This window comes from Gymnoscopelus braueri (assembly GCF_963280865.1).
Source record: "Gymnoscopelus braueri genome assembly, chromosome: 11".
Taxonomy (NCBI): Eukaryota; Metazoa; Chordata; class Actinopteri; order Myctophiformes; family Myctophidae; genus Gymnoscopelus; species Gymnoscopelus braueri.
The window spans coordinates 1202576-1219662 of NC_137613.1; the positions used below are offsets into that span (position 1 = coordinate 1202576).

At 49.5% G+C, this 17087-nt stretch overlaps 1 protein-coding gene across 1 annotated transcript in view; it reads right to left on the reverse strand.

Annotated features, from left to right (window-relative positions):
- Positions 1–7310: 7310 nt before the first annotated feature.
- The window catches only part of LOC308095345 (leucine-rich repeat-containing protein 3B-like), a gene marked incomplete at its 3' end in the record, with an annotated part of 29632 nt that continues 19855 nt past the window's right edge, over positions 7311–17087 (reverse strand). Inside the window, exons 2-3 of the mRNA XM_080442369.1 lie at positions 8355–8423; positions 7311–8144 (exon numbers count right to left, since the gene is read on the reverse strand). Coding sequence (XP_080298495.1) covers positions 7311–8084 — 774 coding nt within the window. The 5' untranslated portion in view covers positions 8085–8144; positions 8355–8423. The remainder of the gene's footprint in view (positions 8145–8354; positions 8424–17087) is intronic.

Consider the following 17087-nt stretch of genomic DNA (forward strand, 5'->3'; position numbering starts at 1 on the left):
ATGTATGCAATGTATCTATTTACTGTTCCTGGTTTTATTTATTTTCAGGAAGGTACGTGTGCGTGCGCCCGCGTGCGTACGTGCGTGTGCGTGTGTGTGTGTGTGTGTGTGTGTGTGTGTGTGTGTGTGTGTGTGTGTGAGAGAGAGAGAGAGAGAGAGAGAGAGAGAGAGAGAGAGAGAGAGAGAGAGAGAGAGAGAGAGAGAGAGAGAGAGAGAGAGAGAGAGAGAGAGAGAGAGAGAGAGAGAGAGAGAGAGAGAGAGAGAGAGAGAGAGAGAGAGAGAGAGAGAGAGAGAGAGAGAGAGAGAGAGAGAGAGAGAGAGACACACACACACACAGAATACTTGTATTCCTTGTGAGGGCAAAATGTCCCCACAAGTATAGTATAAAATATATATGGTATATATATTAGATAAATAGACATGTCTGAGACAGAGTTCCTGGTGGTATTCACAAGAGAAATAGTTGTTTTATGGTTAAACTAAGTTAGGCTTAAAATTAGGAACAGGTTGGGATTAGGATTAGACATTTAGAGGTTAGGTTTAAATGTTGGGGTTAGCGTTATGCCAGATCTACAAGCTCACAAGGCATCGTCCTGTGCCAAGTTGTGAGTTTGTAGATCTGCTATTTTTTTGGCTTTAGGGTTATGGTTTAAAATGGCAATTTTCTTTTGTAAAATTGCCAATCTGAAATGTTGAGATCCTCACAAGTATATTAGTAAAAACCTGTGTGTGTGTGTGTGTGTGTGTGTGTGTGTGTGTGTGTGTGTGTGTGTGTGTGTGCTCTCATCCATGAGCTACAAGGATATGTAATGTAGTTATTTGTGCGAGAGAGTAAATGATTCCATCCACTTATAGATTAAACTGCTTGTCTGCACAGAGGCTCATTAAAAAAAAAAGCCTCATTGATCGCCGTGCGGTGGTGTCGCGCACACCCAAAGTAACCCATCTTTTAGGCACAGGACTCAGCGGTACGATGGAGTATCATTCATTAGTTTCATTATTGTTTATGGCAGACACAAGGGGTTTCATTATTGTTTATGGCAGACACAAGGGGTTTCATTATTGTTTATGGCAGACACAAGGGTTTCATTATTGTTTATGGCAGACACAAGGGGTTTCATTATTGTTTATGGCAGACACAAGGGTTTCATTATTGTTTATGGCAGACACAAGGGGTTTCATTATTGTTTATGGCAGACACAAGGGGTTTCATTATTGTTTATGGCAGACACAAGGGGTTTCATTATTGTTTATGGCAGACACAAGGGGTTTCATTATTGTTTCTGGCAGACACAGCACAGGGGCTGGTCTGCAAACAAGTGCTGTTCAACCTGTTTATTTTGTACCAACAGAAAGGCAACATGAATAAAACAAAAGGTCCATTACTGTGGATCTTTAGCTTAGCTTGCTTTGAGCCAGTAGACAGTTTGAAAGTAGTTACGTTTGCCTAAACAAATAAATATTGAATGATTGCATTAATTTGCAAGCAAGCTAATGCTCTGTGTTGTCTGACTATGATTGTTCTAAGTCTAAAGTTGAATCCAGCTGGGGGAAAAAATGACACCAAAGAACAATCCAAATCTCCTTTATTTGCTTCAGTGCATCATGACATGTGGTGCCTTTACAACATAACCATGGGTGTTGGTCCTATCATATTTGTCATCACTGCAATCTCCTTCTGCATGAACAAAAAGAAAGACAGTATCTGATATGGCAGTGAAATTCAGCTCTACATACACACAGCACATTAGATCAACATTAACCAAAATTAACCTCAAATGACAACTTTACAAACATCGTAGGCTAACAATGATTTTGCGCTGAGAAACAGTAGCCTGGTGGATGGAGCAAAAATAATAATAATACAAATAAAATAATAATAAAGTTGATAGAGGTATTCAGGCACTTGGACATTCTCTCAGGTCCTTGGCTACACTGTGCTCCGTTTCACTGAACATTTGACTCATTTCTCATTTGACTACAAGGTTCCCTCTCCAACACCAGACTGGTGACTACAAGGTTCCCTCTCCAACACCAGACTGGTGACTACAAGGTTCCCTCTCCAACACCAGACTGGTGACTACAAGGTTCCCTCTCCAACACCAGACTGGTGACTACAAGGTTCCCTCTCCAACACCAGACTGGTGACTACAAGGTTCCCTCTCCAACACCAGACTGGTGACTACAAGGTTCCCTCTCCAACACCAGACTGGTGACTACAAGGTTCCCTCTCCAACACCAGACTGGTGACTACAGGGTTCCCTCTCCAACACCAGACTGGTGACTACAAGGTTCCCTCTCCAACACCAGACTGGTGACTACAGGGTTCCCTCTCCAACACCAGACTGGTGACTACAAGGTTCCCTCTCCAACACCAGACTGGTGACTACAAGGTTCCCTCTCCAACACCAGACTGGTGACTACAAGGTTCCCTCTCCAACACCAGACTGGTGACTACAAGGTTCCCTCTCCAACACCAGACTGGTGACTACAAGGTTCCCTCTCCAACACCAGACTGGTGACTACAAGGTTCCCTCTCCAACACCAGACTGGTGCATGTAGCAACATTCAAAGACAACTAATTAAAGGGATTTCAGGTATCTGACAACAATAACATTCCCCTATTTACATTTTAATCTAGTTGGCTCTAGCTACGCGTGTCCTTATATCTATTGATCTAACTATCAATAATGTACATTCTTTGTTTGTTTGATATCTATTTATTATTATCTTTTTTATTATTCTTTTCAGAAACACGTCACCATGAGTCTTAATATGAAAACTTCACACAATGTTGGCTTTCAATAACGCACCGCCCTGCCTGGCTGACATGTTATTCATATTGTGTGTTAGGATGATCAGATATCTACTGAATAGTGATGCAAAGCAGGCCTACTGTTTATGAATATGCTTCTCTTTCTGTGAAGATAATCATTTCCTGGCAGAGCCCTGCTTGCTTGCTGTCACTTTCTCAAATGACACACACACACACACACACACACACACACACACACACACACACACACACACACACACACACACACACACACACACACACACACACACACACACACACACACACACACACACACACACACACACACACACACACACACACACACACACACACACACACACACACACACACACACAGTGTTATTAAATTCTAATCATGCGTTCACACATCTGCATTTTCACCACAGAGCTGGAACAGGGTTGTTTGTTGTCGACTCCTCACACTGCAGCTGAAATAATTACTATTACTATACAATCCCAGCTCTCCTCCGTATCAAACTGCCTCGACGCCTTCTTTTAAAGATGGAGGGACACCGTTAGTAAGACTCTTTTTTCTTTTTTCTCTGTTTAACACAAGCATTAGGAAGGAAGGCAATAAGTTGAACAGGATTCACTGGTCAAGGACACGAGAAAACCACAATAAACACCTACAAAAAACTCGATTGAATCTGACATTTAAAAACGTGTCCATTGTGCTTTACGTAACATGTCTGATCTTTTCTTTTTCTTTTTTTACAATCCACAGAGTTTGACTTTGACATTAAAGTTGATCAAAGACAACAAGACCATAAACATGAAACACTGAGGGAAGAAACGTTAGTTCTGTACAGTGCACACATGGGTGCAGTTATACATTATAGATAAGAAGCTTTATGGGGAGTCCAGAAAGCATTCCTTTAGTATTAAAGACATTAGAGACAGATCTCAACACTCAGGCAAGGAGCAGGACTGCAAGGCCTCACTTCCCTGGTTCCATGAACCTTGAAGCATCTTTATCATCATCATCATCATCATCCAGAGTTTCAATCTATGACTTCTGTTGTCCATAAACCATAAACCAAAAACCATAAGCATCGGTCCATCTGTGACTCTCTGTTTTACAACCAACACGATAGGGAGTTGGTTTGCTGCTAGAAATGACCCTTTTATCAAAACAACATAATGACCTGTAAAGCTGTTATTTGGGCAACCAGTGAAAAAGCCAATGAAGTAAAACTGTTTCCACACAAAGTCTTTAGAGAAGACGAATAGCAGACTCAAATTAAACACGTTAGATTGTTTACGTAACCCTCCACCCGCTAATAGAGGGTATTATTTTCCAGGAATGTTTTCGTTTCAGGGTTTTGAAAAGCTGTGTGCGTCACAGGAGCATCAGGACGCTCTTCTTTTTTTTTTAGAGTTAAAGTACATTTTTTCCAAAGTAACGACAGCAAATTAAGCGTGCGTTTAAAGCATGCAACCTTTCTAAACCATAAATGAGAATCACTTTTCTACTCCAAAGTTGTGACCCACCAACCACAGGGTTTTTACTGCATTGTATGTTATATGTCAGGACTGTAGGCCATGGCTGGTCTTTTGGCAGTACGTTTTCCACGGGGTTAAGACATTCTACTGTATATAGGCTACTGTAGGATAATAACATTATTATGTTATTAATGAGATTACATGTTCTCATAAGGTCAAATAATAACAAATCTTGATTATATAATGTACGGTAAAGGCTGTGGTCTATACATAATATATAATGTACGGTAAAGGCTGTGGATCTATACATTATATTTCTAAGTAATCGTCCACCATCACCATTATTTGTCAGCTACTGTATATCCCACAGCAAATGTAAACATATTCCTGCCAAACGCAGCTCTTTGAAGTCAACAGCCAGCAGCTACAGCGTCCTAGAATATGATTCAATGTTCAGGCCAGATATTACAGTAGGTTTCATTAATATCATGAAAGCTGTTTAGAAGTTCCTGTGTGGAAAACAAGGAACATTTTCCAATAGCTTATTAACACATTGACCGCCAGAGGTTAATCTCATAATGTACTCACCAGTGCCAACGTTTTATTGTTATTTTTTGTTTTTTTCACGTCGCCATAGACGTCGTTAAAATCCTTAAGATTGATCTGTGCACTGTTTGTAAACATCGCGGACATCTCCCTGTGTCTACCAGTCCAAACCACGTGTCAAACGGGGCATCCATTGTTGAGTTAGAACGGTTTATGTTAAACAGTGATCAGCGAGGAGAAAAACTACAATCGAAGAAAATGGCGTTTCAGTGTAGACTTTAGAATGGGAGCCGGCGTGATCGTCAAAACCGGATCCCAAATAATTCTGTTTCCGGTGGTGTTACAATGAAATGTGCCGTACTAGAAAATTGAAAAAAAAAAAAATCGAAAAAAAGGAAAAAGCACCACAGCCCGTAGGCTACGGGATCGGCGGTTAAGCGTTGGATTTAACGGCCCGTAGAACTACGGGCCCGGCGGTCAATGTGTTAACGTTCCAGCTTCAGAATCCACTCTGACACGTAATTAAAGGCATTGTGTATCATTAAAGGAGAATTCCGGACATTTTAAGTGTTATCTTTGATGTGTCACTCACCTACCGACGTAAAAAGTGGCGTTGTTTTTTTCCAGAGATTCCCCTGTCGTCATTTTTTCAACCCCCTCCGTTGTCATAATGGGAGCGCGTGGCTTAGGGAAATTCGTCTATTGTAACCGATGCAAAGTCATTTTTTTCTCTACTACTACTCATTGTAGAGTCTCATGATAGTCAAACATGCGCTGAAACTTCCTGAGAGGCTACCGCTAACGCAGACCGATTTAACACTGGTTGCTTGTTTCTTTCCAGAACCTGGCAACTTGGTGTTGCCAGGTAGAGAAACAAGCAACCACTTTTTACGTCGGTAGGTGAGTAACGACACATCAAAGATAACACTTAAAATGTCCGGAATTCTCCTTTAAGGTAAACATAAAATAAAACATCATGCCCAAAAATGTCCTGTCAATTTGTCCCGATTTGTTTTGTGTCGCAATGCACAATGCGTTGTGAGTTTGTATATCAGTTACTTTCAAGTAGCCAAAATATAAAAATAGGGCTTAAGAGTTTAAACTGTATATCATCTTGCTAGGGACCCCCTGGCCTGGACCCCCGAGTCAAGGACCCCTGGGGGGTCCCTGGACCCCACTTGGAGAACCACTGCTTTGTGACATTAACGTGGCATCAAATAAATAGATTGGAGAACAAAGCTATCATTTGGTTCTTTTTATTTGATTTATTTCTCAGATTATGACCTAAAAAAATGATATTATATCCTATCAAAAATTTTAACCTGAGATTCAGATTTTCCAAGAGACAGGGACTAAATCTTCCCAACATTTTAGGGTTTTTTTTTTTTTTTTGTAATAAAAAGCCATTCTTGGTTTCGTACTGACTGTAGAGTCTGTTTAGAGACTGTTTCTACATGATTCAGGTTCGTTGTTGAACTTGACATTCTGGGGAGGACCTTAAGAGAGCAATGTTCCACAACAACTTTAAGCCTGAACCTCACCTTGATGTTTTAATTAGTGGCTCCCTGTCCCATTAACATCTCTGTCCCATTAACATCCCTGTTCCATCAACATCTCTGTCCCATTAACATCCCTGTTCCATGAACATCCCTGGTCCATTAACATCTCATCTGTATTCTTCTGCTTCCTTTCATACGGGCAGAAACCTTCTATTTAACTTTTTGTAAACTTCCTCAAACGAGAGCGTCCAAAGTAGTGAAAACAGCTGATCTGCAAGCTCACAGATCGGCCATGTTTTGGCAATCTATTTTTGCAAAAAGTGGGAAAGTGAAAGTGGTTAAGTGTGTCTGTGGGTTTTTATAAATATAATATTGAACCAATGAAAAATATTAACGAAGGCCTAATAACTCCATTGGATCCACTTGAAACACAGGTTCTCCTTTTTTTTCTCCATTTCCTGAAAAGTAACAGGATTGGACGTACAAGCTTCCTGCCAGTCAGACCACAGTGATGATGTCATCAGTGATGTCATTAGTGATGTCATCAGTGATGTCATCAGACCACTGTGCTGATGTCATCAGTGATGTCATCAGACCACAGTGCCGATGTCATCAGTGATGTCATCAGACCACAGTGCTGATGTCATCAGTGATGTCATCACACCACAGTGATGATGTCATCAGTGATGTCATTAGTGATGTCATCAGTGATGTAATCAGACCACAGTGCTGATGTCATCAGACCACTGTACTGATGTCATCAGTGATGTCATCAGACCACAGTGCTGATGTCATCAGACCACAGTGCTGGTGTCATCAGTGATGTCATCAGACCACAGTGCTGTCCTCAGACCACAGTGCTGGTGTCATCAGTGATGTCATCAGACCACTGTACTGATGTCATCAGTGATGTCATCAGACCACTGTACTGATGTCATCAGTGATGTCATCAGACCACAGTGCTGATGTCATCAGACCACAGTGCTGATGTCATCAGTGATGTCATCAGACCACAGTGCTGATGTCATCAGCCTCGTCAGGTTTCTTGGGCTTGCTGGGGAGTGACTTGAGGTACTCCAGGTGTCGCCGGGCGTCCTCCTGGTTCTGCCGTACGTAGTAAACCACGTAGGAGATGACCATGGCGAACCAGCCAAACATGGTCACCAGCATGGCGTAGTCCGTGGTCCGCTTGGCCAGGTTGCAGAGGTCGGTGTCCACCGCCAGGAACGGCCGGCCCTCCTGGTCGCGGAGCTCCGAGCTGCGGCAGAGGACGCGCGCGGCCGCCTCGTGGTTGTGCGCCATGCCGCCCAGCGCCTGCTGCAGCGCGCAGTCACAGTGCCAGGGGTTGTCGTCCACGATGACGCGCGCCTTGAGCCGCGCGAAGGCGTCCCTGTGCACCGACGTGATGCGGTTGTGCGACAGGTCCAGCACCTGCAGCGTGGCCTCCACGCCGCTGAAGGCGCCCTCGCTCAGCGTCTCCACCGCGTTGTAGGACAGGTTGAGCTCCCGCAGCAGACGCAGGCCGTGGAAGGTGCGGTCGGGCACGGCGCCGATCTGGTTGTGGTCCAGCCGCAGGAGCACCGTGTCCGCCGGCAGGTCCGGGGGAACCTCCTTCAGGCGGGACCGGGTGCAGGTGACGTTCAGGCCGTGCAGGTGCAGGGCGTCGGCCCGCGTGCACAGGCAGCCCTTGGGGCACATGGAGGCGGAGGGGAAGCACAGGGCCATGAGGACCAGGCTCTGCAGGAGCAGCACCATGGGGAGGAGGTCCAGAAGAGTCATACCGCTGCATCCTGCACCCCAGAGCCCCCTGGTGGTCACTCCTCACACACACAGCCCATCCTGGAGACAAGAAGTACATCCTTCAGTCATTCATGTATTATATGTCTTACTGATGAAGTGAGCTATACTTTTACTTTGGTACATTCACTATACAGTATTTTGATGCCAATACTTCTGTAACATTTTGAATTCAGGCCTTAACAGAGTATTTCTAACATTATGGTATTGATACTTTTACTTGAGTAAAAAAAGAGAAAAAAAAGGGAGTACTTCTTCCACCAGTGCAGACGAGTCCTCAGCACCCGTCCTCTCCTCCCATTGGCCCAACGGGAGCTGCACCTGGAAGCACAGCATCAAACACCAAGGTTTTAAGCCCAGTCCACTCCCACAGCATCAAACACCAAGGTTTTAAGCCCAGTCCACTCCCACAGCATCAAACACCAAGGTTTTAAGCCCAGTCCACTCCTACAGCATCAAACACCAAGGTTTTAAGCCCAGTCCACTCCCACAGCATCAAACACCAAGGTTTTAAGGCCAGTCCACTCCTACAGCATCAAACACCAAGGTTTTAAGCCCAGTCCACTCCCACAGCATCAAACACCAAGGTTTTAAGCCCAGTCCACTCCTACAGCATCAAACACCAAGGTTTTAAGCCCAGTCCACTCCTACAGTATCAAACACCAAGGTTTTAAGCCCAGTCCACTCCTACAGCATCAAACACCAAGGTTTTAAGCCCAGTCCACTCCTACAGCATCAAACACCAAGGTTTTAAGCCCAGTCCACGCCTACAGCATCAAACACCAAGGTTTTAAGCCCAGTCCACTGCTACAGCATCAAACACCAAGATTTTAAGCCCAGTCCACTCCTACAGCATCAAACACCAAGGTTTTAAGGCCAGTCCACTGCTACAGCATCAAACACCAAGGTTTTAAGGCCAGTCCACTGCTACAGCATCAAACACCAAGATTTTAAGACCAGTCCACTGCTACAGCATCAAACACCAAGGTTTTAAGCCCAGTCCACTCCTACAGCATCAAACACCAAGGTTTTAAGCCCAGTCCACTGCTACAGCATCAAACACCAAGGTTTTAAGCCCAGTCCACTGCTACAGCATCAAACACCAAGGTTTTAAGCCCAGTCCACTCCTACAGCATCAAACACCAAGGTTTTAAGCCCAGTCCACTCCTACAGCATCAAACACCAAGGTTTTAAGCCCAGTCCACGCCTACAGCATCAAACACCAAGGTTTTAATCCCAGTCCACTGCTACAGCATCAAACACCAAGATTTTAAGCCCAGTCCACTCCTACAGCATCAAACACCAAGGTTTTAAGGCCAGTCCACTGCTACAGCATCAAACACCAAGATTTTAAGCCCAGTCCACTGCTACAGCATCAAACACCAAGATTTTAAGCCCAGTCCACTGCTACAGCATCAAACACCAAGGTTTTAAGCCCAGTCCGCTACTACAGCATCAAACACCAAGGTTTTAAGCCCAGTCCACTGCTACAGCATCAAACACCAAGGTTTTAAGCCCAGTCCACTGCTACAGCATCAAACACCAAGGTTTTAAGCCCAGTCCACTGCTACAGCATCAAACACCAAGGTTTTAAGCCCAGTCCACTCCTACAGCATCAAACACCAAGGTTTTAAGCCCAGTCCGCTACTACAGCATCAAACACCAAGGTTTTAAGCCCAGTCCACTCCTACAGCATCAAACACCAAGGTTTTAAGCCCAGTCCACTGCTACAGCATCAAACACCAAGGTTTTAAGCCCAGTCCACTCCTACAGCATCAAACACCAAGGTTTTAAGCCCAGTCCGCTACTACAGCATCAAACACCAAGGTTTTAAGCCCAGTCCACTCCTACAGCATCAAACACCAAGGTTTTAAGCCCAGTCCACTGCTACAGCATCAAACACCAAGGTTTTAAGCCCAGTCCACTCCTACAGCATCAAACACCAAGGTTTTAAGCCCAGTCCGCTACTACAGCATCAAACACCAAGGTTTTAAGCCCAGTCCACTGCTACAGCATCAAACACCAAGGTTTTAAGCCCAGTCCGCTACTACAGCATCAAACACCAAGGTTTTAAGCCCAGTCCACTGCTACAGCATCAAACACCAAGGTTTTAAGCCCAGTCCACTCCTACAGCATCAAACACCAAGGTTTTAAGCCCAGTCCACTGCTACAGCATCAAACACCAAGGTTTTAAGCCCAGTCCACTCCTACAGCATCAAACACCAAGGTTTTAAGCCCAGTCCGCTACTACAGCATCAAACACCAAGGTTTTAAGCCCAGTCCACTCCTACAGCATCAAACACCAAGGTTTTAAGCCCAGTCCGCTACTACAGCATCAAACACCAAGGTTTTAAGCCCAGTCCACTCCTACAGCATCAAACACCAAGGTTTTAAGCCCAGTCCACTGCTACAGCATCAAACACCAAGGTTTTAAGCCCAGTCCGCTCCTACAGCATCAAACACCAAGGTTTTAAGCCCAGTCCACTCCTACAGCATCAAACACCAAGGTTTTAAGCCCAGTCCTCTCCTACAGCATCAAACACCAAGGTTTTAAGCCCAGTCCACTCCTACAGCATCAAACACCAAGGTTTTAAGCCCAGTCCACTCCTACAGCATCAAACACCAAGGTTTTAAGCCCAGTCCACTCCCACAGCATCAAACACCAAGGTTTTAAGCCCAGTCCACTCCTACAGCATCAAACACCAAGGTTTTAAGCCCAGTCCACTCCCACAGCATCAAACACCAAGGTTTTAAGCCCAGTCCACACCCACAGCATCAAACACCAAGGTTTTAAGCCCAGTCCACTCCCACAGCATCAAACACCAAGGTTTTAAGCCCAGTCCGCTACTACAGCATCAAACACCAAGGTTTTAAGCCCAGTCCACTGCTACAGCATCAAACACCAAGGTTTTAAGCCCAGTCCGCTACTACAGCATCAAACACCAAGGTTTTAAGCCCAGTCCACTGCTACAGCATCAAACACCAAGGTTTTAAGCCCAGTCCACTCCTACAGCATCAAACACCAAGGTTTTAAGCCCAGTCCACTGCTACAGCATCAAACACCAAGGTTTTAAGCCCAGTCCACTCCTACAGCATCAAACACCAAGGTTTTAAGCCCAGTCCGCTACTACAGCATCAAACACCAAGGTTTTAAGCCCAGTCCGCTCCTACAGCATCAAACACCAAGGTTTTAAGCCCAGTCCGCTACTACAGCATCAAACACCAAGGTTTTAAGCCCAGTCCGCTCCTACAGCATCAAACACCAAGGTTTTAAGCCCAGTCCACTCCTACAGCATCAAACACCAAGGTTTTAAGCCCAGTCCTCTCCTACAGCATCAAACACCAAGGTTTTAAGCCCAGTCCACTCCTACAGCATCAAACACCAAGGTTTTAAGCCCAGTCCACTCCTACAGCATCAAACACCAAGGTTTTAAGCCCAGTCCACTCCCACAGCATCAAACACCAAGGTTTTAAGCCCAGTCCACTCCTACAGCATCAAACACCAAGGTTTTAAGCCCAGTCCACTCCCACAGCATCAAACACCAAGGTTTTAAGCCCAGTCCACACCCACAGCATCAAACACCAAGGTTTTAAGCCCAGTCCACTCCCACAGCATCAAACACCAAGGTTTTAAGCCCAGTCCACACCCACAGCATCAAACACCAAGGTTTTAAGCCCAGTCCACTCCCACAGCATCAAACACCAAGGTTTTAAGCCCATCCACTCCCACAGCATCAAACACCAAGGTTTTAAGCCCAGTCCACTCCCACAGCATCAAACACCAAGGTTTTAAGCCCAGTCCACTCCTACAGCATCAAACACCAAGGTTTTAAGCCCAGTCCACTCCTACAGCATCAAACACCAAGGTTTTAAGCCCAGTCCACTCCTACAGCATCAAACACCAAGGTTTTAAGCCCAGTCCACTCCCACAGCATCAAACACCAAGGTTTTAAGCCCAGTCCACTCCCACAGCATCAAACACCAAGGTTTTAAGCCCAGTCCACTCCCACAGCATCAAACACCAAGGTTTTAAGCCCAGTCCACTCCTACAGTATCAAACACCAAGGTTTTAAGCCCAGTCCACTGCCACAGCATCAAACACCAAGGTTTTAAGCCCAGTCCACTCCTACAGCATCAAACACCAAGGTTTTAAGCCCAGTCCACTCCTACAGCATCAAACACCAAGGTTTTAAGCCCAGTCCACTCCCACAGCATCAAACACCAAGGTTTTAAGCCCAGTCCACTCCCACAGCATCAAACACCAAGGTTTTAAGCCCAGTCCACTCCTACAGCATCAAACACCAAGGTTTTAAGCCCAGTCCACTCCTACGCAAGTTGCAACTGCTTGTAACCGTTTAATCCCCAATTGGCAGTGCTCTGCAACGGGTCAGTCCACACAGCGCTCTGCAACGGGTCAGTCCACACAGCGCTCTGCAACGGGTCAGTCCACAGCACTCTGCAACGGGTCAGTCCACACAGCGCTCTGCAACGGGTCAGTCCACAGCACTCTGCAACGGGTCAGTCCACACAGCGCTCTGCAACGGGTCAGTCCACAGCACTCTGCAACGGGTCAGTCCACACAGCGCTCTGCAACGGGTCAGTCCACAGCGCTCTGCAACGGGTCAGTCCACAGCGCTCTGCAACGGGTCAGTCCACAGCGCTCTGCAACGGGTCAGTCCACACAGCGCTCTGCAACGGGTCAGTCCACACAGCGCTCTGCAACGGGTCAGTCCACACAGCGCTCTGCAACGGGTCAGTCCACACAGCGCTCTGCAACGGGTCAGTCCACACAGCGCTCTGCAACGGGTCAGTCCACAGCACTCTGCAACGGGTCAGTCCACACAGCGCTCTGCAACGGGTCAGTCCACAGCACTCTGCAACGGGTCAGTCCACACAGCGCTCTGCAACGGGTCAGTCCACAGCACTCTGCAACGGGTCAGTCCACACAGCGCTCTGCAACGGGTCAGTCCACAGCGCTCTGCAACGGGTCAGTCCACAGCGCTCTGCAACGGGTCAGTCCACAGCGCTCTGCAACGGGTCAGTCCACACAGCGCTCTGCAACGGGTCAGTCCACACAGCGCTCTGTAACGGGTCAGTCCACACAGCGCTCTGCAACGGGTCAGTCCACACAGCACTCTGCAACGGGTCAGTCCACACAGCGCTCTGCAACGGGTCAGTCCACACAGCGCTCTGTAACGGGTCAGTCCACACAGCGCTCTGCAACGGGTCAGTCCACACAGCGCTCTGCAACGGGTCAGTCCACACAGCGCTCTGCAACGGGTCAGTCCACACAGCGCTCTGTAACGGGTCAGTCCACACAGCGCTCTGCAACGGGTCAGTCCACACAGCACTCTGCAACGGGTCAGTCCACACAGCGCTCTGCAACGGGTCAGTCCACACAGCGCTCTGCAACGGGTCAGTCCACACAGCACTCTGCAACGGGTCAGTCCACACAGCGCTCTGCAACGGGTCAGTCCACACAGCGCTCTGCAACGGGTCAGTCCACACAGCGCTCTGCAACGGGTCAGTCCACACAGTGCTCTGCAACGGGTCAGTCCACACAGTGCTCTGCAACGGGTCAGTCCACACAGCGCTCTGCAACGGGTCAGTCCACACAGCGCTCTGCAACGGGTCAGTCCACACAGCGCTCTGCAACAGGTCAGTCCACAGCGCTCTGCAACGGGTCAGTCCACAGCGCTCTGCAACGGGTCAGTCCACACAGCGCTCTGCAACGGGTCAGTCCACACAGCGCTCTGCAACGGGTCAGTCCACACAGCGCTCTGCAACGGGTCAGTCCACACAGTGCTCTGCAACGGGTCAGTCCACACAGTGCTCTGCAACGGGTCAGTCCACACAGCGCTCTGCAACGGGTCAGTCCACACAGCGCTCTGCAACGGGTCAGTCCACACAGCGCTCTGCAACAGGTCAGTCCACAGCGCTCTGCAACGGGTCAGTCCACACAGCGCTCTGCAACGGGTCAGTCCACACAGCACTCTGCAACGGGTCAGTCCACACAGCGCTCTGCAACGGGTCAGTCCACACAGCGCTCTGCAACGGGTCAGTCCACACAGCGCTCTGCAACGGGTCAGTCCACACAGTGCTCTGCAACGGGTCAGTCCACACAGTGCTCTGCAACGGGTCAGTCCACACAGCGCTCTGCAACGGGTCAGTCCACACAGCGCTCTGCAACGGGTCAGTCCACACAGCGCTCTGCAACGGGTCAGTCCACACAGTGCTCTGCAACGGGTCAGTCCACACAGTGCTCTGCAACGGGTCAGTCCACACAGTGCTCTGCAACGGGTCAGTCCACACAGCGCTCTGCAACGGGTCAGTCCACACAGCGCTCTGCAACAGGTCAGTCCACAGCGCTCTGCAACGGGTCAGTCCACACAGCGCTCTGCAACGGGTCAGTCCACACAGTGCTCTGCAACGGGTCAGTCCACACAGTGCTCTGCAACGGGTCAGTCCACACAGTGCTCTGCAACGGGTCAGTCCACACAGCGCTCTGCAACGGGTCAGTCCACACAGCGCTCTGCAACGGGTCAGTCCACAGCGCTCTGCAACGGGTCAGTCCACACAGTGCTCTGCAACAGGTCAGTCCACAGCGCTCTGCAACGGGTCAGTCCACAGCGCTCTGCAACGGGTCAGTCCACACAGCGCTCTGCAACGGGTCAGTCCACACAGCGCTCTGCAACGGGTCAGTCCACACAGCGCTCTGCAACGGGTCAGTCCACACAGTGCTCTGCAACGGGTCAGTCCACACAGTGCTCTGCAACGGGTCAGTCCACACAGCGCTCTGCAACGGGTCAGTCCACACAGCGCTCTGCAACGGGTCAGTCCACACAGCGCTCTGCAACAGGTCAGTCACACAGCGCTCTGCAACGGGTCAGTCCACACAGCGCTCTGCAACGGGTCAGTCCACACAGCACTCTGCAACGGGTCAGTCCACACAGCGCTCTGCAACGGGTCAGTCCACACAGCGCTCTGCAACGGGTCAGTCCACACAGCGCTCTGCAACGGGTCAGTCCACACAGTGCTCTGCAACGGGTCAGTCCACACAGTGCTCTGCAACGGGTCAGTCCACACAGCGCTCTGCAACGGGTCAGTCCACACAGCGCTCTGCAACGGGTCAGTCCACACAGCGCTCTGCAACGGGTCAGTCCACACAGTGCTCTGCAACGGGTCAGTCCACACAGTGCTCTGCAACGGGTCAGTCCACACAGTGCTCTGCAACGGGTCAGTCCACACAGCGCTCTGCAACGGGTCAGTCCACACAGCGCTCTGCAACAGGTCAGTCCACAGCGCTCTGCAACGGGTCAGTCCACACAGCGCTCTGCAACGGGTCAGTCCACACAGTGCTCTGCAACGGGTCAGTCCACACAGTGCTCTGCAACGGGTCAGTCCACACAGTGCTCTGCAACGGGTCAGTCCACACAGCGCTCTGCAACGGGTCAGTCCACAGCGCTCTGCAACGGGTCAGTCCACACAGTGCTCTGCAACAGGTCAGTCCACACAGCGCTCTGCAACGGGTCAGTCCACACAGCGCTCTGCAACGGGTCAGTCCACACAGCGCTCTGCAACGGGTCAGTCCACACAGCGCTCTGCAACGGGTCAGTCCACACAGCGCTCTGCAACGGGTCAGTCCACACAGTGCTCTGCAACGGGTCAGTCCACACAGTGCTCTGCAACGGGTCAGTCCACACAGCGCTCTGCAACGGGTCAGTCCACACAGCGCTCTGCAACGGGTCAGTCCACACAGCGCTCTGCAACGGGTCAGTCCACACAGCGCTCTGCAACGGGTCAGTCCACACAGCGCTCTGCAACGGGTCAGTCCACACAGCGCTCTGCAACGGGTCAGTCCACACAGCGCTCTGCAACGGGTCAGTCCACACAGTGCTCTGCAACGGGTCAGTCCACACAGTGCTCTGCAACGGGTCAGTCCACACAGTGCTCTGCAACGGGTCAGTCCACACAGCGCTCTGCAACGGGTCAGTCCACACAGCGCTCTGCAACAGGTCAGTCCACAGCGCTCTGCAACGGGTCAGTCCACACAGCGCTCTGCAACGGGTCAGTCCACACAGTGCTCTGCAACGGGTCAGTCCACACAGTGCTCTGCAACGGGTCAGTCCACACAGTGCTCTGCAACGGGTCAGTCCACACAGCGCTCTGCAACGGGTCAGTCCACAGCGCTCTGCAACGGGTCAGTCCACACAGTGCTCTGCAACAGGTCAGTCCACACAGCGCTCTGCAACGGGTCAGTCCACACAGCGCTCTGCAACGGGTCAGTCCACACAGCGCTCTGCAACGGGTCAGTCCACACAGCGCTCTGCAACGGGTCAGTCCACACAGCGCTCTGCAACGGGTCAGTCCACACAGCGCTCTGCAACGGGTCAGTCCACACAGTGCTCTGCAACGGGTCAGTCCACACAGTGCTCTGCAACGGGTCAGTCCACACAGCGCTCTGCAACGGGTCAGTCCACACAGCGCTCTGCAACGGGTCAGTCCACACAGCGCTCTGCAACGGGTCAGTCCACACAGCGCTCTGCAACGGGTCAGTCCACACAGCGCTCTGCAACGGGTCAGTCCACACAGTGCTCTGCAACGGGTCAGTCCACACAGTGCTCTGCAACGGGTCAGTCCACACAGTGCTCTGCAACGGGTCAGTCCACACAGCGCTCTGCAACGGGTCAGTCCACACAGCGCTCTGCAACAGGTCAGTCCACACAGCGCTCTGCAACGGGTCAGTCCACACAGTGCTCTGCAACGGGTCAGTCCACACAGCACTCTGCAACGGGTCAGTCCACACAGCACTCTGCAACGGGTCAGTCCACACAGCGCTCTGCAACGGGTCAGTCCACACCGCTCTGCAACGGGTCAGTCCACAACGGGTCAGTCCACACAGCGCTCTGCAACAGGTCAGTCCACACAGCGCTCTGCAACGGGTCAGTCCACACAGCGCTCTGCAACGGGTCAGTCCACACCGCT